Source organism: Echinops telfairi, unplaced genomic scaffold (genome assembly GCF_000313985.2).
Source record: "Echinops telfairi isolate 266 unplaced genomic scaffold, ASM31398v2 ScPeMD7_7469;HRSCAF=8507_0, whole genome shotgun sequence".
Taxonomy (NCBI): Eukaryota; Metazoa; Chordata; class Mammalia; order Afrosoricida; family Tenrecidae; genus Echinops; species Echinops telfairi.
Window position 1 is genome coordinate 34,617,395 of NW_022111372.1, and position 27,711 is coordinate 34,645,105.

At 46.6% G+C, this 27,711-nt stretch overlaps 1 protein-coding gene across 2 annotated transcripts in view; it reads left to right on the forward strand.

Annotated features, from left to right (window-relative positions):
* The first annotated feature begins 784 nt into the window (after positions 1 to 784).
* The window catches only part of LOC101649338 (interferon-induced GTP-binding protein Mx1), a 31,255-nt gene continuing 4,328 nt past the window's right edge, over positions 785 to 27,711 (forward strand). The window contains exons 1-12 of one of the 2 annotated variants that reach the window (XM_045284436.1): positions 785 to 908; positions 3,085 to 3,129; positions 5,357 to 5,549; positions 7,513 to 7,650; positions 10,171 to 10,325; positions 11,405 to 11,543; positions 13,304 to 13,502; positions 17,065 to 17,143; positions 20,286 to 20,408; positions 20,811 to 20,952; positions 22,316 to 22,474; positions 26,378 to 26,454. In XM_045284436.1, the coding sequence (XP_045140371.1) occupies positions 3,121 to 3,129; positions 5,357 to 5,549; positions 7,513 to 7,650; positions 10,171 to 10,325; positions 11,405 to 11,543; positions 13,304 to 13,502; positions 17,065 to 17,143; positions 20,286 to 20,408; positions 20,811 to 20,952; positions 22,316 to 22,474; positions 26,378 to 26,454 (1,413 nt within the window). In that variant the 5' untranslated portion in view covers positions 785 to 908; positions 3,085 to 3,120. Of the gene's footprint in view, positions 909 to 3,084; positions 3,130 to 3,175; positions 3,319 to 5,356; positions 5,550 to 7,512; positions 7,651 to 10,170; positions 10,326 to 11,404; positions 11,544 to 13,303; positions 13,503 to 17,064; positions 17,144 to 20,285; positions 20,409 to 20,810; positions 20,953 to 22,315; positions 22,475 to 26,377; positions 26,455 to 27,711 lie in introns of those variants that run through there. The other variant, XM_045284435.1, reaches the window with a different exon arrangement.

Consider the following 27,711-nt stretch of genomic DNA (forward strand, 5'->3'; position numbering starts at 1 on the left):
TATCAGTCTCAAGCAGGTCAAGTCCACCCCGACTTTCCTTTCTGCCTGGCCTCACCCTGGTCCCTTCCCCGGGGTGGGCACACTCTTGCACCCCGTTCACACCCAGTGCAGTTTCAGGAGCACAGTTCATTTGATTGAGACGACAAGATGCTCAACGATTTCTTCGTCATAAAACATTTTCAATGCCAGTGGGTTTGGGAAGGTAAAAGCTTTTCCGGAGCCAGAGGGCCAGTGAGTGAGTGAGGCAGCAGACTAACAGCCTTCCTGCCCCTATGGACAGAGATTGCCTGGTTCTTGGCCAGGGGCCCAGAAAAAGCAGCCAAGGCAGCAACCATAACAATGTTGACCGGATTCGGGCAGGGGCTGTACAGCCAGGCACTGGGTCTTCCTTCTCCACTTAAAATTCCAGTACTCAAGATTGAGAGAAAGGATTCTGGGGGAATCTGAATGAGATCAAAGTGATTACTCACTAGCCTGGGGCACCGCAAACTTTTGAGCAGGAAGAGCCAAGCCTGTCCATAACAACAATTAAAAAAATTTCTGAGAGCCATAAATATAGATTTACAAACAGATGAAATCACCGTTATCTGAATAATAGCCTTTACATTTTTATGAATGAAATGATGGTAGTTTTATTTTCATTTTCAATTTTACTTCAAGGCCACATGTACATACTGAGAACCCCACATGTGGCTTGAAGACACAGTTTGCTGACCTCTCCCCTCCTCCCTTGCTCATCCCAGGCAATGGGAATATAGTCTTCAGGAGGATTTTCACTCTCCCCACCCCCCCAGGCTTTGGTCTTATTTGTGTATTTTGCATGATTTCAAGGAGGTGCCAGAGAAAAGCTCTCTTGTTTTCCTCGGACTAGCGTTCCCTGTTCAAGTAAAAGAAACATATTCTTGGAGGTGAGTTACTGCTTTGCTTTTAAAAATAAAATTAATTGTGACTTATAGGAGAAACCTTTCCATTTACTTTTAAGTAGATGCTCTCAAATATAACACAGTGGTTCCAGGAAACCTTTAAAAGCACATTTCAAGTAGAAAGAAAGAAAGAAAGACCAGCTGCTGTCGAGTTAACCCTGTATGTGTCACTGAAGGATCTCAGTGGCTGCTTTTTTAAGAAGTATATAAAAAATAAATACATTAAAAAAAAAAAAAGAAGAAGTATATCACCAGACTTTTCTTCTCAGGTACCTCTGGGTAGACTCAAACCTCTAACCTTTATATTAACTGTTTGCATCACCCAGAGACTCTTTTAGATTAAACATAACCTGTGTATTTTTTCTAGTGCAGAGAAGTATGAGTAGGTGGTCCATTAAATGTTTTTAAAAGCAAATGTTTATGACTGCCTGGTGCTTGACCGCAGGAAGAGATCACTGAAGATGTGAGTGCTATGGCAAAGCCTGCTGAAGAAACTAGATGGTGCCCAGCTATGAGAAAGAATAGCGCCTGAGATCTTAAAGACTTGCTTTCAAACAAGTAGCCATCTAAGTGAAACATCAGCTATGTCCACATGGAAGAAGCACATCAGCCAGTGTGATCCAAATCTACAGGAGGGAATGGCATCAGAGCTTGCATAGTGAACACCTGGTTTATAGAAAGCTATGAATGACAGTGGAAGCCCAAAGTCTATCTACAGGGTCCATAAATGGAGTAAGCCTCTGGTGAATACACTCCAATCATATTGGGGGACGTGAATAACCCTGTTATCAGACAGTGAGCATTACAAAGTCAATTATGGCAGATGCAGTTAGGTCAAAATGTAATATCTTATCATGTGATATCCCTTTTGACCCATTTTAAAGCTGTTTCAGTTTAAAAGAAAAAAATTGAATACATGTGGACTAAGTCCTTGGTGTATCCTCTCTGACCCAGGGATATGACTAGCCTTGCTACCCTGCAGAGTGCATGGGAGAGTGGGTTGTTGCAGATGCAGTTGGGTTAAAATTTAGCACCTTATCATTTGATCTCCCTTATGGTCCATTTAAGTGTGTTCTAGTTTTTAATATTTTCTCCTTTTCAATTGAGGTTTTTATCTGCTTTACTTTTTATTGTTGTTCGTTTAGTTTGTATTTTAATGTTTTTTCTGTATATGAAATGTACGATGGGTAAATCTAGAAAGACAGTAACTGGATTAATGGTTTCTTGGGGGTATGGCAGGGGAGGTTGAGGGAGAAATCTGGAGCTAATAATAATGAGTACAAGAATGAAGAAAATGTGGTGATGATTGTACAACTCTTGTTGATGCGCTTGATCTATTGGCTTGTATGATATGTGATTATATGCCAATAAAACTGTTGGGATACAAAGCATAACATTAGAATAAAATTATGTGGGGGGAATGGAATCAAATGTAGAACTTCTGGATCAAAGGAACAATGCGAAAGGCTTAGCTTTCAGATAAAAATTTTAAATGAAAGACTTGGGTCTGATTACCATGATGTTTAGATTCCACTGACTGTATTTGGAGAACCCCTGGTGGTGTTGTGCGTTAGGAGTTGGCCTGCTGACCACAAGGTCAAGAGTTTGAATCCATCAGCTGCTCTTCTGGAGGAAGAGGAGGCTTTCCACTCTCATCCTGGAGACCCTTAGGGGCAGTGCTGTCCTGTCCTATAGGGTCACATCAGCCCCCATCAATTCAATGGCAGTGAATTTTGACTATATTTGAAAAGGTTTTATTTTTAAATGTAACTTTATTTTAAAAACCATGGGGAATTCTGTTCTTACAACAATTTAAATTTACAATGAAAACATACATATGTGTGTGTATTTTTTTTCCAACCTAGCACTGAGCTGAAAGACTTTTTTTTTCTTCTTCAAAGCCTTTTGGGATATGGCAGCATATTCTCAAAGACGACTGAGCTGAGACATTACTATTGTTCTTCATCTCACATTTGCTCCTTCTGGAACCTCCTTTAATGTCTCTATCAATGAACACACACTGTATCCCAGGCACTGTGCTAGGCCTTGGTGACATTTAGTGTGACCAGTTGTCCAGTCCCCTTCCTCCAGGAGCTTGCCATCTACTGATAGGTGTGGACTTACTCAGCTTCTGACTTTTCTTCCTGTGCTTGCTTTTAAGCTTCATTGACAAAGGAAGACAAGAGACCGTTCTAAAATGGAAAAGGTAATGCCCAATTCAACTGCTGTGGTCAACAGTCTTCTATTACACAATGGAGATGCTGCTGCAACCCACGCCACGTGTCCAGAAGGGAAAAAGCTGGTCAATGGTGGTATAAAACTCTCTGCCCAGGCTGACCTGAGTTCCACCCATCACATGTGCAATCATGCTGCCGCCCATATGCCCCACGTGGAGGTTTGGACATGGAGTCTCTACTCCTACTGTTTGGGTCCATCTTGCAGCCAAACGCAGAGGTCTTGCCATGCTGGACTCTGACCAGAGTACAATTCAGGTCTGGGGAGTGAGGCAGGGCATGGATTGGCTCAGGCAGTCCTTGTCCCTGGGTCCTCCACAGGGAGCATGTGCTGTCGTTGCTCCCAGAGTCAAGATGTATTTGTTTTAAAAACCAAGCAAAGGCTCTGGAATCAGTCTGAGCTGCATGATGTCTCAGCCTGGACACTTCCAGCTGGGCGATCTTGGGTGTCTGTTTTTCCCTTTAGAGAAGCCGGGTTTTCTGCCTCTACATGACAGTTGCAAGGATAAAATGCAGGTGACCAGTAGCACACAGAAAGGGCTTGGGTTACTGCTGTCATGTGTGCTTTTTTAAAGGCAGGGATCCCATCTCAGAATGACTTCCTATTTTATAAACTGTATTAAACAATATCTTCAATAATATTAAAAACCATGTGGAAGGGCATAGACAAAGAAGCAGGCCACAATGGTCCAATTCACAACCAGTCATGGCGTCTGTGGAGGAAGCAGGTCAGGGCAGCATCTCATTTCATTGTGCATGGGGTTGCCATGGGTCAGGGGTCAACTTGGTGGCAGCTAACAATACAGCCCTGCACTGCCTCTTGCCCGGTGTCAGGAAACTATTTTTCCATTCTTGTTCCCCCTGGCTCCTGGTTGTCCAAGAGGAAGAGCAAACCTAGTCCATGCGTGCCCATCACCGCTAGACATGGAAGTTCCTCCCATGGTCCTGTTAACTCAGGTTACCTTCAAGGTGCCCATCCCTTGCCTCTACTGTAGGGTTTGTTATTTTCATGCTCCTCCGCCTCCAGTCGCTGGGTTTTCCTGGGTGCTGCTGATGCCCTTTATTAGGACTGACAGCTGTGGGTTAGTGAGTGCCCAGCAAGGTGGACCTGGAATAGTGTTAGAAGTGACCTGATACCCCCTGTACCAGTTATCACCAAGTCAGCTCTATGCCATGGCCACCACAGCTCACATTTGCTTCTTCTGGAAACTTCTTTAATTTTCTTTAATTTCTCTATCAATGAACACACACTGTGTTTTAGGCACTGCGTGTGTTAGTCTGGGTTGACTAGAGAAACAAATTCATAGACACTCGTGTATAAGAAAGAGCTTAATATAAAGAGTAATTGTATATTAAGAAAACATCACAGCCTAGTCCAGATTAAGTCAATAAGTCTGATATTAGCCCATATGTCTAATATCAATCTATAAATTCTTCTTAAGTCTCACTCAACACATGCAATCACGCCGAACGCAGGAAGATCACAGGCCAGTGGGTAGAGAGTCTGTGGATCCAGTGGTGGTGGAAGCATCTCAGCGCAGGCGTGGGTCTCCACGTGGCTCCTCCAGCTCAGGGCTCTAGTGTAGTTCCATGTGTCTTGTCAGCAAGAAGACGAAGCAGAGAGTCAATGTGTATCTGGCCTCCAGTGAGCTATTTATCTCCTTTGGGCCTCCAAATGAGGTCATCAAGCTGTGATCTGTTGACAGGCTAGACTCCACCCCTTCGCTAGTTGACAGGAGATGACATAACTACCACACTGTGTTAAGCCTTGGTGACATGAGTATGACTCCAGTTGTCCAGTCCCTTTCCTCCAGAGGCTTGCCGTCTAGTGATAGGTGTGGACTTTTCTTCATGTGTTTGCTTTTTAGCTTCATTGACAAAGGAAGCCAAGGGACCATTCTGAAATGGAAAAGGCAACACCCAATTCAGGGTTTTCAATGACTGTGACCTTTTGGAAGCAGATCACCAGGCCTATCTTCCGATGCACCTCTGGGTGGACTCAGATTCCCGAGCTTTCCATTCACAACGGAGCCCTTAACTGTTTGTGCCATCAAGGGGCATTAACGCTCACTCTAGAAGAACACCTGACACCCGACTTGCTCCCACAACACAACCATAACAAATAATAGATATATTAAATATATCTATTTATAGAGTGTGACTGGCAGAGCTGATCGTTCTTGTCTTTGCCTTCCTCAGGGGGCTGAGAACAGCTTGTACAACCTGTATGAGGAGAAGGTGCGCCCCTGCATCGACCTCATCGACTCCCTGCGGGCCCTGGGCGTGGATAAGGACCTGCCGCTGCCCGCCATCGCGGTCATCGGGGACCAGAGCTCCGGCAAGAGCTCGGTGCTGGAGGCGCTGTCGGGCATCGCCCTGCCCAGGGGCAGCGGTAAGGTTTGGGGCTGCCTTGGTGTTTTTCATGCCCTGTATTGGGCCTGAATTGCTGTGTGTCCGTGAGGGCCCAGTAAGACGGGCCTGGAGCCTCCACCTCCAAGTGACTTGACATCGTGGGGGGAGGGACATAACCTGCAGATCGTAGCAGGTTGAGTAAGTACATCTGGACCCCCAGCCCAGAATCATAGGCATGTGGGCATCTTTCTGGAGTTTACCTTCATCGCAGGGGAACCGGGATTGGTGGCCAGGTTAGGGATGTGCTTGCGTTATCAGAGGAGGAGAGCAATAAGCACGGACTCCTTTCGAGGGCTCGGGTAGAAGTCCAAATGAGATACACCTTGACTTGGAAGACTGGGAAAGAAGCTGTGACTGTGGAGAACTTGCCCCTGTTTTCAAGGGCTTGCCCAGTCCACAAATCTGACCAGTCTTTAGTGCCCTGCTTAGAACGGAGTGCGTATATTGGGGGCAGGCTGGAGACTGTTCTCATACATTCAGGGATATCTGCCTTAATTTGTCACCGGGCGGGTAGCGGAACCCCTAGGATGACCAAGTGTAATAGTCTAGGTACTTTGGAGAAACAAATCCACAGCAACTCACGTATAAGAGTTTTATGCAAAGAAAATGTGCATCATGAAAACATCCCAACCCAATGCTGCCCAAGCCCACAAGTCCAACATTAACCCATACCCAACACCAGTCCACAAAGTCCTCCACCTCACAAAACAGAGGCAATGATGCCGACTGCAGGAGGAAAGCTGAGTCCGTGAATGTGTAAGCATCTCAGCACTGGCAAGGGTCTCCACACGGCTGCTCCAGCACCCAGGGCTGCATCGGGATAGATCCATGCGGCTTCTCCTTGGGGATGTCTTGGTGGAAGTCAATCTTGCAAGCTGAAGCAGGGAACTGCTAAGGCAGCTGCACCCGATACAACCATCACAAAACAAGAGACCCGAGAACTAGAAAGGCGAGGCTTCACCACCCATTTATCCCTCCGCCTTTCAACCAGCACCACATGTGATTATTGGCCAGGCTGGCACAATTAACTAACTCACCAAGCAATCTGCAGTGGTGGCTTTGAATCATTTGTGACAGGAACTGCTTGGTTTAAGGTGACCAGATGTCCCACTTTTGGCGGGACAGTTCCGCTTTTTGGCGTTTTAAAAAAGTCCCGATTTTTGGAAAGAATGCACAACAAGCGAGGGAACGGCCTATTTGGTCCATATAGACCAAATTTTTAATCAAGGACCCCCTCCCCCAGTCAACGGTGTCCCGCTTTAAATCTGGTCACCTTATGCTTGGACCCTGTGTGGGTCTCTTGGGCCTGCTGTAACAAGAACCACCCATGGGGCGGGCAGGGGCTGAACACCATAGCCACGCACTATCTCACAGTTCTAGACACTGGACGGTCCACAATAGGGGCACTGTGCGCCATCTAAAGGCTCTAGGGCAGAACCCCTCTCTGCCTCGTCTGGTGACTATTGACCACCCCACTGTGTAGATTTGGTCCAAATGCTGGACTTGTCGGTCCCTCCCCCAGCCCCTGTGTCCATGTTCCCATGGCCATCTTCCCACTGTGCTCCTACACTTTTGTAAGGGGTGCCCTCACTGGATTTAGGGCATACCGAACCCTACTATGCCCTTGCCTTAACTGGTCACATCAGCAAAGATGGTTTTGTTGTTTTCAGAAAGGTCACATTCTGAGGCCCCAAGCAGACATGGAAATTGGGGGAACAGTATTTAACCCAAATCTGGTGGCATTCCAGAGGCGTCTTCCCTGGGGATCACAGAGGGTTGGTGCAGCAAGTCTGCATCTTAGCCATCTCTTGAGATGATTATATAAAAGATGGAGAAACAACCCCCACTCCGCTGCCCGATCAATTACCTAGATGGGTCCCAAGTCTACCAGAGAGGGTTTTTAAGAGTAGCGTGTAAGAACTCACATGGAAATCATCTCCTAGGCATTGTGACGAGATGCCCTCTGGTGCTGAAACTGAAAAAACTGGTGCACGAAGAGCAGTGGAGAGGGAAGATCAGTTACCGGGACTCTGAGATCGAACTTTTATTCCCTTCCGAGGTGGAGCAGGAAGTCAGAAAAGGTGCGTACCCACCCGGCCAGTTCATCGCCACCCGCTTCGTGTTCAGCTTCCCGCTCCAACCTTGTCGGGTGGGTGGGCTCTGCCTCTGGCTGTTCCCACTCTTCCTCTCTGGGCTTCCTGCTCCCTTCAGAGCCCACCACCTTCTCTCCGTCTCTTCGCCTTACCAGAGCCCCACTCCCCTCATGCTCATTCCTCTTTTACCCTCATAAAACCCCGTGCTTTGGGACCCAATTTGACACCAGTGTGGATTAAGGATCAGAGAATGCTGCCAATTTGAAAACAGAGAGCTTGTCTTTAGATGGAGATCAGTTCCTTATTCAAAGGACTTCTCATCCCACAAAATCCCACATAAGAAGGATTGGGCCACCATTCATCTGTTCGGTTTGTCTCACTGCGGAGGCTTGCATGTTGCTTTACTGTCAGAAGCTGCGCGCCACAGGTATATTCACATGCCAGCAGGTCAGCCGACATAAATAGACTGGAATGGAGCTTCCAGACTAAGAGCAACCTAAGTGGAAGGATATGCTGTCCACTTCTGAGTGATTAGCCACTAAAAACCCTATAAATTGCTGCATAAAATGATCAGATATCGTGGTAGAAGATGCGTTCCTCAGGTTAGAAGGCACTAGAAATACGATTGAGGAAGAGCTGCCAGAAAGTCAAGCTGAATTCAGAAGAGGACGTGGAATGAGGGATATCATTGCTGATGGCAAGTGGATCCTGGCTGAAAGCAGAGAACACCTGAAAGATGTTTACTTGTGTTTTGCTGATGATGGAAAGACATTCAACTATGTGGTTGTGACATTGAAAAGAATGGGAATTTAATTTATAAATTATCAAGCATTCATAGAGGAGGGGGGAAGAGGGGAGAGGGGAAAAATGAGGAGCTGATACGAAGGGCTCAGGTAGAAAGCAAATGTTTTGAGAATGATGAGGGAAACAAAGGTACAAAAATGCTTGACACATGGATGGATGGATGGATGGATTGTGCTAAGAGTTGTACGAGCCCCCAATAAATGATTGAAAGAAAAAAAAAAAAGAATGGGAATTCCAGAACACTTCATTGTGCCCAGGTAGAATCTGCACCTGGACCAAGAAGCAGTCATACAGACAGAACAGGGGAATGCTGCCTGGTTTAAAATCAGGAAAAGTGTGTATCAGGGCTGTATCCTGTCATCGTATGTATTCATTCTGTGTGCTGATCAGACCATGCGAGAAGTGGGACCACATAAAGAAGAGTGTGACATCAGAATTGGAGGAAGGCTTATTAACAACCTACAATATGCAGATGGCACAACCTTGCTTGCTGAAAGGGAGGAGGACTTGAAGACCAAGAATTGCAACCTTCCGTTGGGATTGCAACTCAATGGAAAGGAAACCCAGCTCCTGACTGATCCACTAGGTCACATCATGGCAAACAGAGAAACAGACTGAAGCTGGCGAGGTTTCCATCTCGCTGGATGATATAATCAGTGCTCACAGAAGCACCTGTCAAGAAGTCAAACAACGTATTATATCGACAAATCTAGTGCACAAGACCTCTTTAAAATGTTGAAGAGCAGGGATGCCCCTTTGAGAAGTAAGGTGTGCCCCCTTCGAGCGAGGGTGCTTTTTCAGTCTTTTCATTCGCTTGGGAAAGTTGGACAACGGGTAAGAAAACCCCACACATTTGGATGATGGTGCTGGTGAAGACGAGTTAAAGTGGTGTGGAGTGCCAGAAGGACAGACACATCTGCCTGGAAGAAATACAGCCAGCGTGCTCCTGGGAAGCAAGGATGGGGAGATGTTGTCTCCTGGACAGGAGGACCGGCCCTAGAAAAGGAAGACAAGCTGGGTGGAGTGGAGGGCCGGGAAGAAGAGGAAAACTCAGGATGGCATGGATTCACCGGGCGGCCCCGCCCATGGGCGGAACCACCACAAGGTGAGCCTGGAGCAGGATCCACCAGTATCTTGTTTGGTTGTGCACAGGGTCACTTTGAGGGGGAGCGGTCTCGACAGCACCTGCCAGCAATAGGAATTGGGCAGGAAATGTATATCCTGCATTTCCAGGGAGGCTTCACGATCAGGAAAGAGCAAAATGAAGTCTCTTGGGGAAGCCCAGCCAATACTCATCTTGCCAGAAACAAGCACTTTCCCCACAAACTTTCCCAATCACGCCTGACGAAGCCCCGCGCGGCTGATTTGCGCCCGTTTTACTTGGCTGTGCGTTTTCTGTGGCATCAGTGGCTGTGCGTTTTCTGTGGCATCAGTGAAGGGGTGTAACTGTGACTCCAGGACGCCCTTTCCAACTCTGCTCAGTTTTGGACGACACAGGGCGCTGTCTTTCACTAAGGTGGCCCCAAGGGGTTACTCGCCAGATCATACTGAGTCACGGCCCGCGTTCCCCTTGGAAGTGCCTTGTAGTTTGAGTAACGGAACATCAGCTCTAGCCCAAATATGCCTTGAGTCGCAGTGAGTAGAAAGGCTCTCAGAGCACTTCTGCTGAGCTGTATTTAGCCGGTTCCTTTTCCTCTTCTCTAGCCCAGGACATGGTCGCCGGGGAAGGGACGGGGATCAGTCAAGAGCTCATTAATCTGGAGATCAGCTCCTCAGATGTCCCGGATCTGACCTTGATTGACCTTCCTGGCATAACTAGGGTGGCTGTGGGCAATCAGCCAGCTGACATTGGACGACAGGTGAGACTTCAGGCTCCGTTTGACTTTGGCCTCGGGGATAGGGAACACAGGTGGAATGCTGTATTAGAGGACTAGGGAGTTCAGGGCTGAGGCTTGAAGAATGGGGGTTTGGAGGGGTGAGTAGGGGCTGGAGTCACCAGCCCCTCGGTCAATCTGATGGAAGCTTCTTGGAAGAGTGTTGGGTTGACTGGCACAATGAGGAACATGTCTTGTTTGGTCTGTGTTCTGCGATGACATTTTGAATTTTGTGGTTTATCCAGACTGGTGTTTATCAGGAAGAAATTCTCTGTGGGAAAAGAGGACATTAGAAAGAGGCAGAATGATTTTTGAGTCTGATTAAATTTCACTGTTTGGATGCAGGCTTTAGGGAATGAGTCAATTCTGTTATTGATTAACTTACTCATTTATTTAGACATCCTGTTTTTGATCATCAGATTTGGGGTCACAGGGGATAGTTAATCAGCTAAAACCTTGAATGCATCAGGTTCCTATAGAGAGACAGAACCAATAGAATGTGTGAGTGCGTGTGTATACACATGCACTAGCAACACACACTAGCACACATCTAGAAAGACTTTGACTGCATGGAGGAAATTGAGTTACATCATTATGGAGGCTGACCAGTCCCAAAGCCAGAGGTCAGACAGTTGGCTGGACACTCCAGCTGGATGTCTTTGTTCCGACCTTGAACCTGAATTCTTTCTGCTCTCAGAAACCTGTTCAGGTTCTCAGATGATCGGATGAGGTGCAACCACATTTAGGAAAGTCATTTCCTTTACTTCAAAAGCTTGTAGATGTGAACCTCATCTCCAAATTACAGCAATACCTACACTAGCGTTTGACTCAGCCTAGCTTACTTGATATACAAAAGGAACCATCACAAACCTTATGGTTGACCTGAACCCCATAGCTATGTTTCTTCTGCAGAGAATACAGCTTCTTATCATGCTGACTCGGGAGGTGCTTCTAGGTTGTGTCTGTGGGGTCCTCTCCATGTATTGTTTCTAGGGCTTGGGGGCCTGAGGCAAATACAAGGACAGGACATGTCTCACGTATCACATCACCATGTCTCCTTACAGATCAAATCCCTCATTAGGAAGTACATCAACCAGCAGGAAACAATCAATTTGGTGGTGGTGCCCTGTAACGTGGACATTGCTACCACGGAGGCCCTCAGCATGGCTCAGGAGGTGGATCCTGATGGAGACAGGACCATAGGTAAGAAGAGAGGAGACCTCCTGGGTCCAAAATCAGAGGAGCTCTGGTGGCATAGTGGTTACACACTGGGCTGCTAACCACAAGGTTAGCAGTGCAAAACCACCAGCTGCCCCAAGGGGGAAAGACGAGGCTTTCTACTCCCATAAAGAGTTGCAGTCTCAGAAACCTACAGGGGCAATTTTACCCTGTCCTTTACGGTTGCTATGAGTTGGAATCAACTTGATGGCAGTGGGTTTGGTTTGGGGTCCAAAATCAAAATTAGTGTTTCTTGGCATACCCTTGGGGCAGGGGTGCTGGTGGGGTGGGTTTGGGGTGGTGGGAGTGGACCTGCATCCAACACATAAGATTGCAAAGGTGGTAGATTTGATGTCCATCTAGGCTGGTTGGCTAGGGTTGTCTAAATGTCACAAGTTGACTTATCAATCCTTGTATCAGTGTCTCATGGCTGCTAGAACACAATACTACAACTGGGTGCCTTATCAGAATAGAAATCGCTCCGATAAAATAATCTATAAAGAAAAGAAATGAATACCTCACAGTTCTGTAGGTTAAGTTTCCAAATCAATGTGTTGGTTGGCCCATGCTCTTCTGGAGCCTGCAGGGGGAACATCCTCTCTTGTCTCAGCTTCTGGTAGCTCTTGGTATTCCTGGACTTTAGACACATCTTTGCAAGGCCCATTTAGGATTAGGACGCACCCTATTCAGTATAATCTCAGGTTAGCTTAACATAACATCTTCAAACAACATTACTTTGACATATATTGCATTTAGGATTTCAACATATCTCTTTTGTGGGGGACACCATTCAATCTATAACAACCCTTATCATCCTGCCTCTGGAGTCCAGGGAGCTAGGCAAAAATCCAAAGGCAAATTGTCTCAGTGAAGAATGCACTTGGCTGCAAGTAACAGAGAACCTGCCTCCAGTGGCTTAAATGCAGTTTATTTTCCCAAGAAGTTTGCATAGAGACCACATACAGCCCCACAGCTGTTCGGGCATGCTGCCAGGACCTAGCCTCTTCCATCTTCTGGCTCTATCACCCTTAGTGTGCTGGCTTTCATTGTCCTGCTTGTCCTACTGCTGAGAAGTCTCACAATGGAGTCTCTGCTCCCGGAACACAAGGGGGAAACCCCATGGATAGGCCTGCTCCACCCTCATGGGCACAATGCCTATGCAGTCCCATAGTGCTCCACGCAGGTGTAATGCTCTGCCGTCGCCATCTTGAAATACTTAATTTTGAAATTGGCTTTAATTTTTCACTGAGCCCTACATTTATGTCACAAATCCAGGCCAGACCCATGTTTGTCAAAGTGTCGGTAAGTGCCATCTGCATCTGAATTAATGGGAGAATTTTTAGAACTACTAGTGCCTGCATTTCACTGAGCCTCATGAGTCAGAAGGTCTGGAAACTCTGTCTCCTAACACATAGGCTCTGGGGGACCCTGCTGCCTGGGAAAGCTCAGAAACCATTGCATTATGGAGTAAATGCTTCCGTGTTACAGAAGCAACATGAAAAGGTCAGACAAGCCACTGTCTCTTTGCATGGGTCAAGACTGAGTGAAGTGAGTGTTGGGAGGAGCCCCCCATCTTCATGCAGCCTGGCCATAGTTCTGTCCCGGGACAAGGGCTCCACTTTGTACCTGGATTCTGGAAGGACATCTGTCAGCTCTTAAGCAAGGGTGGGAGGCACCAGGGAAAGCATGCTGTGCTCCACTTTCCAGCTGACTCTCTTCTGGAACTGACACTCTCTGGCTCATAGGCATCTTGACCAAGCCTGACCTGGTGGACAGAGGCACAGAAGACAAGGTGGTGGACGTGGTGCACAACCTCATCTGCAGCCTGAAGAAGGGCTACATGATCGTCAAGTGCCGGGGCCAGCAGGACATCCAGGATGGGCTGAGCCTGGCTGAGGCGCTGGAGAAAGAGAAGGAATTCTTTGAGGACCATGACCACTTTAGGTATGTGCTGCTCTGGTCACTAGGGGGACCCCAGAACCAAGAAACCTACCCCTTAGTTGAGACATTGCCCGGGTTGGAAAGTTGTTAAGTGGTGTTCGTGTGTCTGTGTTGTGTGTGTTTGTATGCATTTATATGTATGTATGTGCCTGTGTGTATGTGTTTGTAAGTCTTTGTGTGTAGGGGTGTGTGTGTGTAGCTGTGTGTGTATTTGTACCTTGATGGAACTTGCCTCGAGGAATAAAAGGGGAATTAACAAAGGATCGCAAGGAAAGCTAGAGGGAAAGGCAAAAAGAAGGAAGAAGGGAAGGAGGAGACGTATGAGAGGTGGCTGGTTGTATCGACATAAGCTGCACCACCACTGCATTGGGCTACAACCACTAGAAAAATGGGTGCTGGAAAAAGAATAAGAACATACACAGAACAGAATCAAAGCATTCGAAATCCCAGAAACCAACCCCAATACATATATTTAATATAAGGCATGTGTATTTTATTTATTTATATATTTTTTTAAATCAATTTACTGGGGGCTTTTACAACTCTTATAACATCCATGTATCAATTGAATCAAGCACATTTATACATATGTTGCCATCATCATTTCCAAAACATTTTCTTTCTACTCGAGCCCTTGGTATCAGATCTTCTTTTCCCCCCCACACTCCCACCCTCATGACCCTTAATAGTTTATAATTTATTTTAATTTTCAGATTGTACATGGTCCGCTCTCTCCCTTGACCCACATTTCTGCTGTTTGTCCCCCTTGGGGGAAGGGGGGAAAGTTATACATCAATCATTGCAATTGGTTCCCGCCACCCTCCACCCCCACCTTACCTCTCTCTACCTTCATAGTATTGCTACTCTCATTACTGTTCCCGAGGGGTTTGTCTGTCCTGGATTCTGTGTGTCGAGAGCTCTTATCTGTACATGCTCTGGTCTAGCTGGATTTGTAAGATAGAACTGGGTCATGATAGTGGGAGGAGGAGTGGGAGAGGAAGGAAAAGATATTTTAAATCAATGGACTGCCACTTTTTTTTTTTGGTAAAGATCATTTTATTGGGGGCTCTTACACTCTTATAAAAATCCATACATCAATTGTATGAAGCATATTTGTACATATGTTGCCATCATCATTTTCTAAACATTTCTTTCTATTTGAGCCCTTGGTATCAGCTCCCCTCTCTCCCTCTTACACCTTTGTGATCACTTGATAAATTATAAATGATTATTATTTTCATATCTTACACCGACCGATGTTTACCTTCACCCATGGTTTCTGTTGTTCATCCCCCTCAGGTGTGTGGGGGTGCTTATGCATCAATTATTGTGATCAGTTCCCCCTTCCCCCCCTACCTTTCACTTATCCCCCTGGTATCGCTACTCTCATTTCTGTACCTGAGGGGTTTAACTGACCTGGATGCCCTGTGTCATGAACTCTTTTCTGTACCAGTGTACATGCTCCGTTCTAGCCAAAATTGAAAGGCAAAACCATGGTCATGAGTTTGGAGGGTGAGGAAGCCTCAAAGAACCAGAGGAACATTGTGTGTTTCATCGGTGCTATACTGCACCCTGGTTGACTCCTCCCTTCCTGGTGACCCTTCTGAGGGGATGTCCCATTGCCTGCAGATGGGTTTGATGATTCAATCAACAGTGGTGGGATACTTGTTTAATATTTGGGGAAAATGTAAAATTGTGCCCTTACTTAGAATTAACTGGTAATCCAAAAGACTTAACAGTTGAAAATATTTTAAATATAAAAAAGAAGCCATAAGCATCCTAGAAAAAGCATAGATGGGTTATTTACTGTCTTTTTAATTTGTTTTTTATTTTGTTTATGTACTGTCTTAGAAGGTCGCTGTGAGTTGGAATTGACTCGATCGATCATAGTGAGGTTTTTAGTTTGTTTCCATCCTGAGATAGGGAAGACCCTCCCAGCCCTGACACCTAATGTGAAAATACTTTTTTAAAAAAAAGACGGATAACATGAGTTGGGTTTAAAACAATGAGAAGAGGTAGCATTGGCAGGCAGGGAGTGGAGGAGTGGGGTTTGCACACGGGCTGCCGGGGAGTGGTGTGGCAGGCACAGACGCATGGGCAGGTGGCTCAGTAGCATGTGCATAACTGTGAGCGGATGTCTGCTAGAGCATGCTCAGTGTGGCTTGTTGTTTATTGATGTGAAAATTTGGAGACAGTCTAGAATCAGCGGGTGATAGAAACATACCGTGAGGGGACCTCACAGTGTTCAGAGCCAGTAGAACCTGTTGTTGAGCCAATTGTTGGCAGGAAGAGCTATTGAAGATGGATAAGAGGGAAGCAGCATGTTCACCAAGATCCCTGGGCAGGCATGCCCACACGTGGGTGGTGATGCCCCCTGCAGTGTAAGTGGCACTGAAGCAGTTCACCCAGATGCCCACAGCGAGGTCTGTCTGTAAGCTGAGGCTAAGCTGTGAATGTGCACTCAAAATTCAGCATTCGGTCAACGGGTGCTGCTCCGCTGCCTTGCATCCTGAAAGTCTTTAAAGATGTCGTCCTTAGCTGCTGTAGAGTGGATGCCCAAGTCAGGGTGATCCTGTGCACAGTGGCATCCGAATGTTGTGATCCTTAGGGGATGTCCTGGCTGATTTAATCACCAGGCTTTTCTTCCTCGTCTGTCTTTGGCAGCTCTGCTGAAGTCTGTTCAGCAGCACAACCATGCACAAGCCCCCACCGATGGATGGGTGGTGACTGAACATCGGGCACATTGGCCAGGAGTGAAGGCTGGAAGGGCGGATCCTACCACTGGACTGCCACTGCCCGCTTAGAGAACTAGATTCACTGACCCTGTGAGCACAAAGTGGCATAAGAAGAAGCCTGTGCTTGTGTTCCTACAAAATGTATACATCTCACTATTTAAAATCGAGCTCATTTTGCAGGCTTTTCCTTTGGGGGAGCATTAGGAGTGCAGTGATTGCACCATTAGCTGCCCCATGGAGTGCATTTCAACCCCAAGGCTTGAGAGGGGTTTCCATGGGGCAGAATTGGCTCAATGGTGTGTGTGTGTGTGTGTGTGTGTGTGTGTGTGTGTGTGTGTGTGTGTGTTTTAATTCTAGAGTCAGATGTCCTGAAAGAAGCATTTGTTACATCAGCTAGAGCTGTGGTTCTCAACCTTCCTAATGCCAAGACCCTTTAATACAGTTCCTCGTGTTGTGGTGACCCCCAACCATCAAATTATTTTTGTTACTACTTCAATCACTGTCATCTTGCTACTGTTATGAATCGGGTGACCCCTGTGAAAGGGTCGTTTGACCCCCAAAGGGGTCACAACCCACAGGTTGAGAACCACTGAGCTAGAGGAAATCATTCCCTGGTCATGTTGAAAGAGCCAAGACTGTTTTAAAAATCCTGTTCTCGTTCTCCTGTCCCCGTCTAATGGAATTCTGAGCACGTGCCAGGATTCAGTTGCAAGACCTTGCAGGCCCTTGGCTGTAACTGGATATGCCTGGGAGCTTGTCAGTGGGAGAAAGTGGATTTGCATTGGGTGGCGGAGCTGAGCGGGATGCCCGTGCTATGTGGTCTCTTTCAGGGTCCTTCTGGAGGAGGGCAAGGCCACGGTTCCGTGTCTGGCAGAGAAACTTAGCACTGAACTCATCACACATATCTGTGTAAGTTCATGTCTGGGGGGTGGAGGGCGGGGTGGTGGGGGGGTGGGTTAATGTGCTTTCTCTGTTCTGAAAAAGTCTTATAAACCCAGAACCACGTGGGCTGCTCCAACTTGGAGTGAACTCAGAGGGCAGCAGCAGCCTTGTTGAAATGCAGGCTCTAATTCGGTGGATCTGGGTTGGACCTGAGAGCGCATGTCCCCAGCTCCCAGGGGAGGCCCCGCTGCCTGGACAGCACTTTGTGTGGGATGGCCATAGACCATCTCCACGTGCCCCACATGAAAACCCAATCTTGATTTTAATGAGCCACTGCGACTTGATCAATGCGCTATCTATTGGTTGACTCATTATGGCACGCTTGAACGCCGCTGGGCTAGCTCTTCCTCTCCCTTTCCCAACTGCCGCCAGAACCTCTCCGTCGCCGTCAGCTGTCCCTTTCATTTGTAGGTGTTCTTTTGTTCCTCCCTTTGCTCAAATCTGCCTGGGTATCGTCTCTCCATTGGTCACGTTGTCCACCCTTCGTAGCGGCCTCCTTGCAGCTATTGCTGTTGGGTTTTGCGTGTTGACTGAAGCAGCAGAATCCCTGGAAGCCGGTCCTCGGTTGGCTCACTGCCAGACCTCTGGCTTTGGGGCTGGAGTGTTGACTGGGAGGGAGTCCATCTTTCCTGGAACTTGCTCTGTGGGAACGTGGAGACTTGGGGCGGAAGATGAGCTCCCCCAGGGGCCAGCCAGGCCCCCGAGGACTAGCTGTAACTACGTTAGGTCCTTGGCTTAATTCTCAAGGGCTAGTCGGCAAGTGGGATTTGGACAGGACACCAGTAAGAGGGCTGCTTATGATTACAGATTCTCAGCGGAGATAATATCTTCTTCTCCACTCAGAGTTAGGGTTGAAAACATTCCACGCAGGATTGAGGAGTGGGGTGGCAGGCAGGGTGATGGCTAAATTTTATAATGAGGGAGTCACTGGATGGTACAAGAGGTAATGCGGTCAGCTGCTAAAGAAAAGGTTGGACGTTCAAGTTCACATAGGAGAACCTCGGGAAAAAGATCTGGCAGTTCACTTCCAAAAATCCAGCCTCTGAAAGTTATGGCGTTTTCAGGAAGCTGACCTTCATTTAACAAACACCAAAGAATTGCTTCGACAGAGACCAGAGAAAGAACACAACAACGACAACAACAACAACAACAACAACAGCTGGAGGGAGGAATGAGGCTCCCTGAAAACCAGGAGACAACTTCAAGCTAAGTGGACCAAGGTCCCTCCAGCCCTGAGTCTGCAGGGAGAGGCAGAGCAAGGGGGGAAGGGAAGGGGTGGAGATGAGGAAACTCGGCTGGCTGCTCTTGGCACCCCTGGTGCACTTCCCCGCGGGGAGCCACCTCTGCTCCCTCACCTTCCCTTTTCCATGGATCAGCAACCCTGGGCACTCCTGGGGCCCCACCCCCACTCCAGTACATATATGCAGTAGATCCCACTGGCCCCCAGCAAGGAGCCCTTCCTCCTTTGCTACCACCCACCCCCCTACCCAGCCCTAGCAATCACCTTGGCAGCCTCCTGCCACCCTGTGCGGATGCATTCCCACCCTAGCCTAGAGACCCCACCTGCCAGCCAACCTCCTGCCATAGGCCCACACCACCCAGACCTAGCCTGCCGCACACATTGCCCTGCCCTGCTGTCCCCCCCACAGTCTATTCTAGCGCCACATGTTGTGTCCCCAATAGCTGACATCTCACTCAATGGGGTAAAACTGTCACTCTTATTCAATATTGTCCTGCAAATCTTAGCCAGAACTATAAGCAGAGAGAGAGAGAGAGAGAGAGAGAGAGAGAGAGAAGAAACCTAAGGAATTGAGTTGGGCAAAGAAGAAATAAAACTCTCACTAGTCACAAATAAAGTGATTTTATATGTAGAAAACCCCAAAGACTATATTGGAAAAAAAAGATAGTTGGAAACAATTGAAAGTTTTAGCAACATGACAGAATATAAGATAAATAAACAAAAATCAGATTCCTTTTTATAAGGAAGAGAGCTCTAAAACAGATCAAGAAGACAATACCATTTATAATAGCCACACAAAGATGAAATACGTAGGAAGAGGTCTAACCATAGAAACAAAAGACCTGTACAAAGAAAACTGTAGACACTCTTACAAGAAACCAAAGACCAACACAAATGGAAGATTATCCCCTATTCACAGGTAAGAAGGCTTGATATCACGACAATGGTAATAGTACTCAAAGCAATCTATCGATACAACATAATTCCAATCCAAATCCCAACTGCATTCTTTAAAGAAATGGGAAAACTAATTACTCACGTCATATGGGGAGGGAAGAGGCCCAGGATAAGCAAGGAACTTCTTACGAAAAGTAATAAAGTGGGAGACCTCATACAATCTGACTTCAAAACCACAGGAATCCAGACAGTGTGGCACTAGTACAGAGCTAGTACATAAACCAATGGGAGAGAATTGAAAACCCAGAAATAAATTCATTCAACTACAGGCAACTGATCTTCAACAAAGGGCCCCAGTCATTAAATGGGAATGAAATGTCTCGTCAACAAATGGCGCTGGCGAAATTAGATCGCTGTCTGTGGGACAATGAAACAGGACCCAGGTACAAAACCAAATTCAAGTTGGATCAAAGACCTGCGTGTCAATCCTAGAGCTGTAAAGATCATCGGGACAAATGTAAGGGGCCAAAGCAAAAGCAGCACGAGAGTGGAAAACAAAAATAGATGACTGGGACGTACTAAAATTAAGACACGTGTGTGTGGTAAAAGACTTCATCTAACAGTAAAACAAGAATCCATGCTGCTGAACTGTTCACTTTAAAATCATCGTTTTTTTTAAAGATATGTAAATCTCACCTTCAATGGGAAAAGAACAACAAAGAAGATCCAACAGGGCTGTGCACCCTGTGGGGCTCAGAGCCGGGGAATGATTCCAAGTGGGAATCTTGACTCAAAGCTGGGTCCCTGGAAGTGGGAATGTGGAAGCCCTGGAGGAGAATGCATGGCCCCACTAGATCCTCGGTCAAATCTGTAGCCATCCACTCTGCCCCTTGCAATAGGAGTTCCAGGATCTCTTCCTCATCCCCTTGACTGAATTATATGTTTCCATTATCTTCTCTCTGTCTTCTGCAGAATTCTCTGCCCATCTTAGAGAGTCAAATAAAGACGCGCCACCAGGCGATAACAGATGAGTTGCAAAAGTACGGGGTCGACATCCCACAGGACGAGAACGAGAAAATGCTTTTTCTGATAGATGTGAGTCCTCCGAACTGCATCCGGGGGTGAATGGCACGCTGTTGTCCAAAAGGGGAAGGTGTGCCGGGGCTCTTCTTCCCTCACCCAAAGCTGACCTGCGTCCCCTCTGCCCACTTTGTACCCAACTGAGGGGTAGGTGGAGGGAGGAGACTGGTTTGTCGGGGGGAAGAGAGGGCGGAGTCAGTGGTGATGGTGTGTCTGGCCACAGCTACAGGCATTGTTGACCCTGTGTCCTGAGCACTCACCTGACACCTACAGGTAGGAAGGGGAGGCAGGAGTGGGGGTGGGGATCTGGTGCCAACACCTCTGCTTTCCCAAGACACACAGAGGCCAGCTCCTGACACCCAGTTGCCCACCAGCGGTTTTAAGGGTTTCTGCTTACGCTGACTTTTTTCTTGACAGAAAATCAATGCATTTAACCAGGACATCCATGCTTTAGTTGAAGGAGAAGAGTCAGTAGGAAAGGATAACGCTCGGCTGTTTACCAGAATCCGACGTGAGTTCACCACATGGGGTACGAAAATTGATGCTAATTTTCAGGAAGGTGAGTCTGGGGGTCCGTCATGAGGCTGGGCTGTGGGGTTGAGACTGAGCTGATTGAGGGTGGTGATGCAGTTGGTGTGGACGCTGGAGTGAGGAATTGGTGGGCGGATGCTGTCGGAAGTATTTGTGTTTGTTCTGCATCACTGAACTAGAGCCAGAAAGCTGTCCGAGGACACCTGGACAGGACATGCAAATGAATGAGCCCCAATCCATCTTGGCTCCTGGAAACATCAGTCCTCTCCCGACAGTCAGTGCCATGTTCACTGGGTGCGTGTGCCGTACTCATTGGGGTCACACGTAGTACTGCGCCATTGCCATAGCGACGATTCTGACCCATATTGACCCGATAGGATGGAGTAGAAATTGCTCCTTAGGGTTTCTGAGGCTGTCAGTTTTATGAGAGCCAAACCCACCACTATTGAGTCTGTTCTGATTCATAGTGACCCCATTCAGGGTTTCTGGTGCTGTAACTCTTGACAAGAGCAGACAGTCTCATCTGGCTCCCAGAAGCAGCTGGTGGGTTTGAACCATCAACTTTGTGGTTAGCACCCTGCAGCATCACTAGGACTCCTTTTCATCAGTCACTAACTCTTCCCGCCGTAGAGTCTATGCTGACTCCCAGCGACCCTGCAGGAGAGAGTACAACTGCTCCTTTGGGGTCCCGAGACGTTCAGTCTTCATAGGAGTTGAGAGCCTCATCTTTCTCCCAGAGAGTGACTGTTGCATTTGAACCACTAACTTTGTACTAAGTACCCAACGCTTAAGCCACGACATCACCAGGGCACCTTTTTCATGAGTCGTTAGGAAAATGCAAATCCAAGCACACTATGAAATGCCACCTCACACCCACTAGGATAGCTACAAATGCACGAATACACTAAAAACCATGACAGGGCATACTTTTTGGTTGGTCTTATGGGCCCTCAAGGCAATTCCACGTCACACTAGAGCTGCTTGCCCGTAGGCCTTCCAAAGCCGCGGATTTGTGCAGACAGAGACTGCCTCCCACCAGACCTGTGGTACACACCCGCAGAGAGTTGGGATCTCCCCAGCCCAGGTCTTAAAGAGCTGGTTCTGTCGTCTCTAATTCAGTGTCTATGGGGCCTTTCTATGTGCAAACCATGTGCCCTGGGCTCACACCGAAAACCAAACTCACTGCCGTCCAGTCCACGCGGACAGTAGAACTCCCAGGGTGGGGTTCTGGGATGGTAACTCTTTACGGAAATAGAAAGCCCTTCCTTTCCCCCAAGGAGCAATTGGTGGTTTCAAACTGCTGGCCTTGTGAATTGCAGCCCGGTGCGTAACCACTACACCACCATGATGATAGACTTCAAAATAGTTCAGAGTGATTCTTTCTGGTTTAGGTTATAAGGCCATGTGCGATGAGATATGGAGATTTGAAAATCAGTATCGGGGTAGAGAGCTGCCGGGCTTTGTGAATTATCGGACATTTGAGACGATCGTAAAGCAACAAATCAAGAAACTGCAAGACCCAGCACTGGACATGCTTCACAAAGTGACTGGTGAGTTCTGTGTTGCACATTCGGACTTTTTGCTTCCAGGACACGGAAAGGGTTGGACCAGTGCCAGGGTGGCACTACAGAGTTGTCCTCCTTGCTTCCTGACCCTGTGGGTGTTCCTCCCTCCCCAAGTCCCCTGTTCATCTGGAGTCTCTTAGAAGGAAGGTCAGCAATTTACGAAGGCGCAGAACTCCCGGTCGACTCATCGTGAGCCCGTGGGACAGGGGAGACCGGCCCCTGTGGGTTTCCGAGGCTCCAACCACTACTCCATCAGGGGAAATGGAAGTCAAAGGAACCAGCGTTTTCCCTCCAAGTTTTTCAAATCCCCTTAGACTCCAGGATCCTTGTGGCATTGCTTTCATTGCTTATGTATTTCTAATTCACCCCCAGGAGAAAGGCAAGGCTTTTGACTCCCCAAAATAGTTACAGTCTTGGAAACCCATGGGGCAGTTCTCCCCAATCCTCTAGGGTGGCTCTGAGATGAACCAGACTCAATGGCAGAGCGAGGGAAAGAGAGAGAGAGAGAGAGAGAGGATTCAACCCAGAAGATTATTTGTAATACTTAGAGTCATAAAATCATTGGAAAACACTTTTTAAAAGTTAATATATGTGATTGAATTATGGAGTGATGTAACATATGTATTAACTCCCAGTTAATAAATTAAAAAATGAAACCCAAAAACATTAATATACTCTATGGAAATTCATGTTTTAGAAGGATAAGATATGGGGGATCTATAACAAATTGTCACATGTAAAGAAGTGGAATGACGAAAATACACATTTCTAAAAAAGAAGAATCATAGAATTTCTGATTTCAACAAGAGCTTGTTTGTGCATTTCTTTTTGGAAAACTCATTATGTGGCCACATAGAGTCTGTCTGATCTGTTTGCAAGATCACTGACATTTTCTTATAAGACATTAATAAACGGCTTTCTGGAAGTCACCTTCATGGCAGCCATTTAAACTTAGAGTGTAAATTTTAAATGTTGGATAAAGCTCAGCCAGGGTTTTTTGTTGTTGTTGTTTTAATTTAATTCTTTAGCAAAAATGTTTAAATCTAAACAAAACAGTTCACCCGACTGCTTTGGAAGGAAAAAGAGTGGGAAGGACGAAATGTCTTGTGAGATTTTACTTTAAAATCAGTTGACAAAGCCCCAGGTCGGACACGCACGAGTCCAAATTCAGATCTAAAGAGTTCAGGTGGTGACATTGCGTGAGCAGTCTCGGTGGCGGGGGTGGGGGTGGGGGTGGGGTAGGCTGGACACAGCTGGAATTCGGTGGAATTCCTCTTAGCTACTAGAGCCTGATATAGGGGCAGGCTCTCTGTCCTCAAAGAGATGATTAAATATTTATTTGTCACATGAGGATTATTTTGACCGAGGCATGTACGGGCAGAGTCACTGAAACAGATCATTAGCACACTCTCTGCCATGCTGGGACAAGTGGGCTTCAGAAAGTTCATGGGAAAATGCAGTGAAGAGACCATGGGATTTTCCCATGAGCGTTTTGAAGTCCCCTCATGCGCCTCCATTTCTAAGTTCAGAAAACGTTGACTTCTAAGTCACATTTTAACAACGATGGCAATACCCCCTGCACCCCGCTGGTAAAGAGAGGATTGGGGCAGAGAAGGAAGAGAAGGAGCAGATTCTATTCCCAAAGGCAGTTGCCTGCAGCAAGTTCACACTAATTGGCGTAGGTAGGAGGGCCTTCAAGTTCCTTTATCATTCAGTTCCATTTTCCACCAACGATTTGAAACTCTGTGTGTGTGTGTGTGTGTGTGTGTGTGTGTGTGTGTGTGAGAGAGAGAGAGAGAGAGAGTGTGTGTGTACATGAAGGACTTCAAAACATTGGTGGAAAAATCCCATTCAATTTTTTTTTCAAATACTTTTATCGGCAAATCATCCCCATATCATACAATTCAATAGTTCAGTCTTATCACCACACTCATTTTAGGGATGTTTTCTTCCTTCTGGTGCTCACTGTTGTTACCTCCCTGTTTCCCCCAAACTGCCTTTCCATATCCCTACGAAACCATTCACCCAGTGACTGTCTCTAGGCTTGTCTGGCCTGGATTCCATATACTGAAAAACACACTGAAAAAGACAAAGCCTACTCTGGTGCCTTTCCAGAACATACCAATCTTTGGTTTTTTACCAAAAGTGTACTGGATATGGAAATGAGTCAAATGGAAGGTTAAATGGTAGGTAAGGTGTTAGATTTTAACCTAACTGTAACTGCGATATGCAGTTTCCAACACATTCTGCACTTTCCAATGTATTCTGCATGAAAGCAAGTCTAATCACACCCCTGGTCTGATTGGATACTTAATCCACGTGTATTTCCCCTTCACTGTTTTTTTAACTGAAACAACTTTTAAATGGGTTAAAAGGGAGATCAAATTACATTACACTTTATCCCCACTATATCTGTCACATCAATTTTACAGTGCTCTCTGTCTGATTAGTCAGGCCATTTGCACCCCTGGACTATGGTTAGAGGGGATTCACCCGAAGCTTAATCCATGTGCGGACCCTGCAAATGGATTTTGGGCTTCTACTCTCATCCAGAACCTTCTGCAAGCCAGGTGTTCACAATTTAGACCAATCCCTCTTTCAGTTTTGGATGATGTTATTTATAGTCCTTGGCTCACACTGCCTGGTATACTTCTTCCACGTGGACTAGTTGATACCTCACTTAAACGGCTGCTTGTTAATAGCCCAGAGGCTATTGTCTCTCACAGCTGGGCACCATCTAGTTTCTTCATCACACTTTACTATAGCACACTTATCTTTACTGTTCTCTTCTTGTAGGCAAGCATCAAGCAGGACTTGGTCATAAGAACTAATTTTTCTCCAATTGGAGCTAAAATTAAGTGCAAGCTCAAAATTCATTCATATATCTATGGCAGAAGATTACACAGCAGTACTTACTTTCTTTTTCACTTTAAGTTTTATTGATATATAATTCACCTATCATAAAATTCAGTGGTTTAAACATATTAAAGAGTTGTGGGATCATCACCACAATCAGTTTTAGAAAATTTTCTTCATTCTTGTAATACAGTGAACCCTCGTTTATCACGGTTAATCGGTTCTAGACCCTACCGTGATAAATGAAATTCCGCGAAGTAGGATTCCTTATTTGTAAATCAAATATTTTCGTAGTTAGAGCATAGAGGACATGAAAAAACACCCTTTAGTCACCATTACACTCATATTACCCAATTTATTAAACGAAAAAGGGAAAATACAGTAAAACATTTTTTGGACGTTACAATTATCATTTATTATTTATTATATTATTTTTGGCATCAAGCGTGTACAGTATTAGCCAATCAGTGGCAGTAATGACAGAGCATGCACCTGTTACGCAAAAACAGCGATAGAGTGAAGCTGCGGAAGTCGAAGCGCGAAGTGGCGCGGGTTCACTGTACTCATTATTAGCTCCCCACTTTCCCCAACACCCCCACCATAACCTTTTAATCCAGTTACTGTCTCTATAGCTGTATATCTCTTAGATTTCATACGAAGAAAACAGACCCAAAACAACTCCAACAACAATAATAAAAGAAAACAGATAAATACTCCAATTGCAAAAAAGCAGACAATACTTTTCAAAAACCCCAAAACCTATAACAAACTTAAACTTGGTCAAAAGGGAGCACACATGATAGTGGTGTTAATTTTTTTAAACCTAACTACATCTGCATTAGCTCATGCTCCGGTGCGCTCTGTCTGATAGCAAGGCCTACAGGGCAGTGGCCTGTACACCTACATGGTTTCAAAGCATAGACCACAGGAAGGGCCGCACCTTTCGTTTCTTCCCTTTTATCTTCACTCTTGCACTGGCGAAGATTGTAGCTGAGTCTACCTACATTCACTGTGCTGCCTGTCTTTGATCAGATATGGTCCGGGATGCCTTCACAGAGACGTCAGTGAAAAATTTTGATGAATATTTCAACCTGCACAGAACAGCCAAGGTAACCAACTGTATGCTTCTTTTTTTTTTTTTAAGCATTAGGTCTGATTCTAGAAGATAGATTTCTTGGATTAAGATCATTTCAACTTGGTCTCCTAACTGTATATTTGGAGAAGCAAACAATCTCACCAGCATGTTCCCTGTTGACCTCCAAAAGTTAGTGCGCTAGTTCAGGAGGAGACCATTCACCATTGTTTGCTGGCTACAAGCAGTGAATGGGAGGGGATCAAGGAGAGTCCCAGTGGCTGGCAGAGACGGTCACCAACCCCACAGTCACGCAGTCCATTCGGACTCCTAGGGGTTGCTGAACTGACAGCCTCATCCTTCTTTCGCGGTGCCGCTGGTGGGCTCAAACCGCTGACCTCGTGGTTAGCATGCCAATCCTTAACCTGACAGTGGTCACATCTGGAGAAAAGATCCCTAAATCGAAGAACTCGTGGAGGGGAAAAAATGGTGTCCTTCAAGAACCAAGAAAGGGAGCAGAGAAGCCATGAGACCCATGCGGCGGGGGTGGGGTGGGGGTGTCTCACGAGGAGGAGGGAGGAGTGGCCAGAGCACTGACTCACCTGCCATTGAGCAGGAGCTCCTCATTCATGGCTGGAGGGTGCGGGGCCACGCCCATCATCTCCCCTGTGCCTGTACTTCCTGGTCCATAAAATGGGGCTGCTGGCACCTTTTTTGGAAAAACCAAAAAACCAAACCCACTTCCTGTGAGTCCAGTCCTATACCTACTGATCCTACATGACAGGACAGAGCTACTCCATAGGATTTCGCCTCGTAGTGACCCTAAGTACGAGGCAGGGCTGCACCCGTGGGTTTCCAAGACTAACTTTTTGCGGGAAGAGAAAGCCTCCTTTTCCTCCCGAGGAGCAGCTGGTGGTTTCAAACTGCTGACTTTGCTGTTTGCAGCCCTTAGCGTCACCACTCCGCCGCCAGGGTTCCTCTCCCTAGGATTTACAAGATGGCAAATCCTTTTGGAAGCCATCTGCCGCAACTTTCTCCCGCAGGGCAGCTAGTGAGATGAGACCTCTGTCAAAAAATACTCAGTACACAGAGGGTGGCCGCCCAGTCTTAAACTTCCTCCTCTTGTCCCAAGGGCGGGGTTAGAGTCCTCCCCTGGGAAGGCACTCTCCCACGGCTTGCTAGCCAATCTTTTTAAAAAATAATTTTATTGAGGGGTGGTACAACTATTATCACAATCCATCCATCCATTGTATCAAGCACATTTGTACATTTGTTGCCATCATCATTCTCAAAA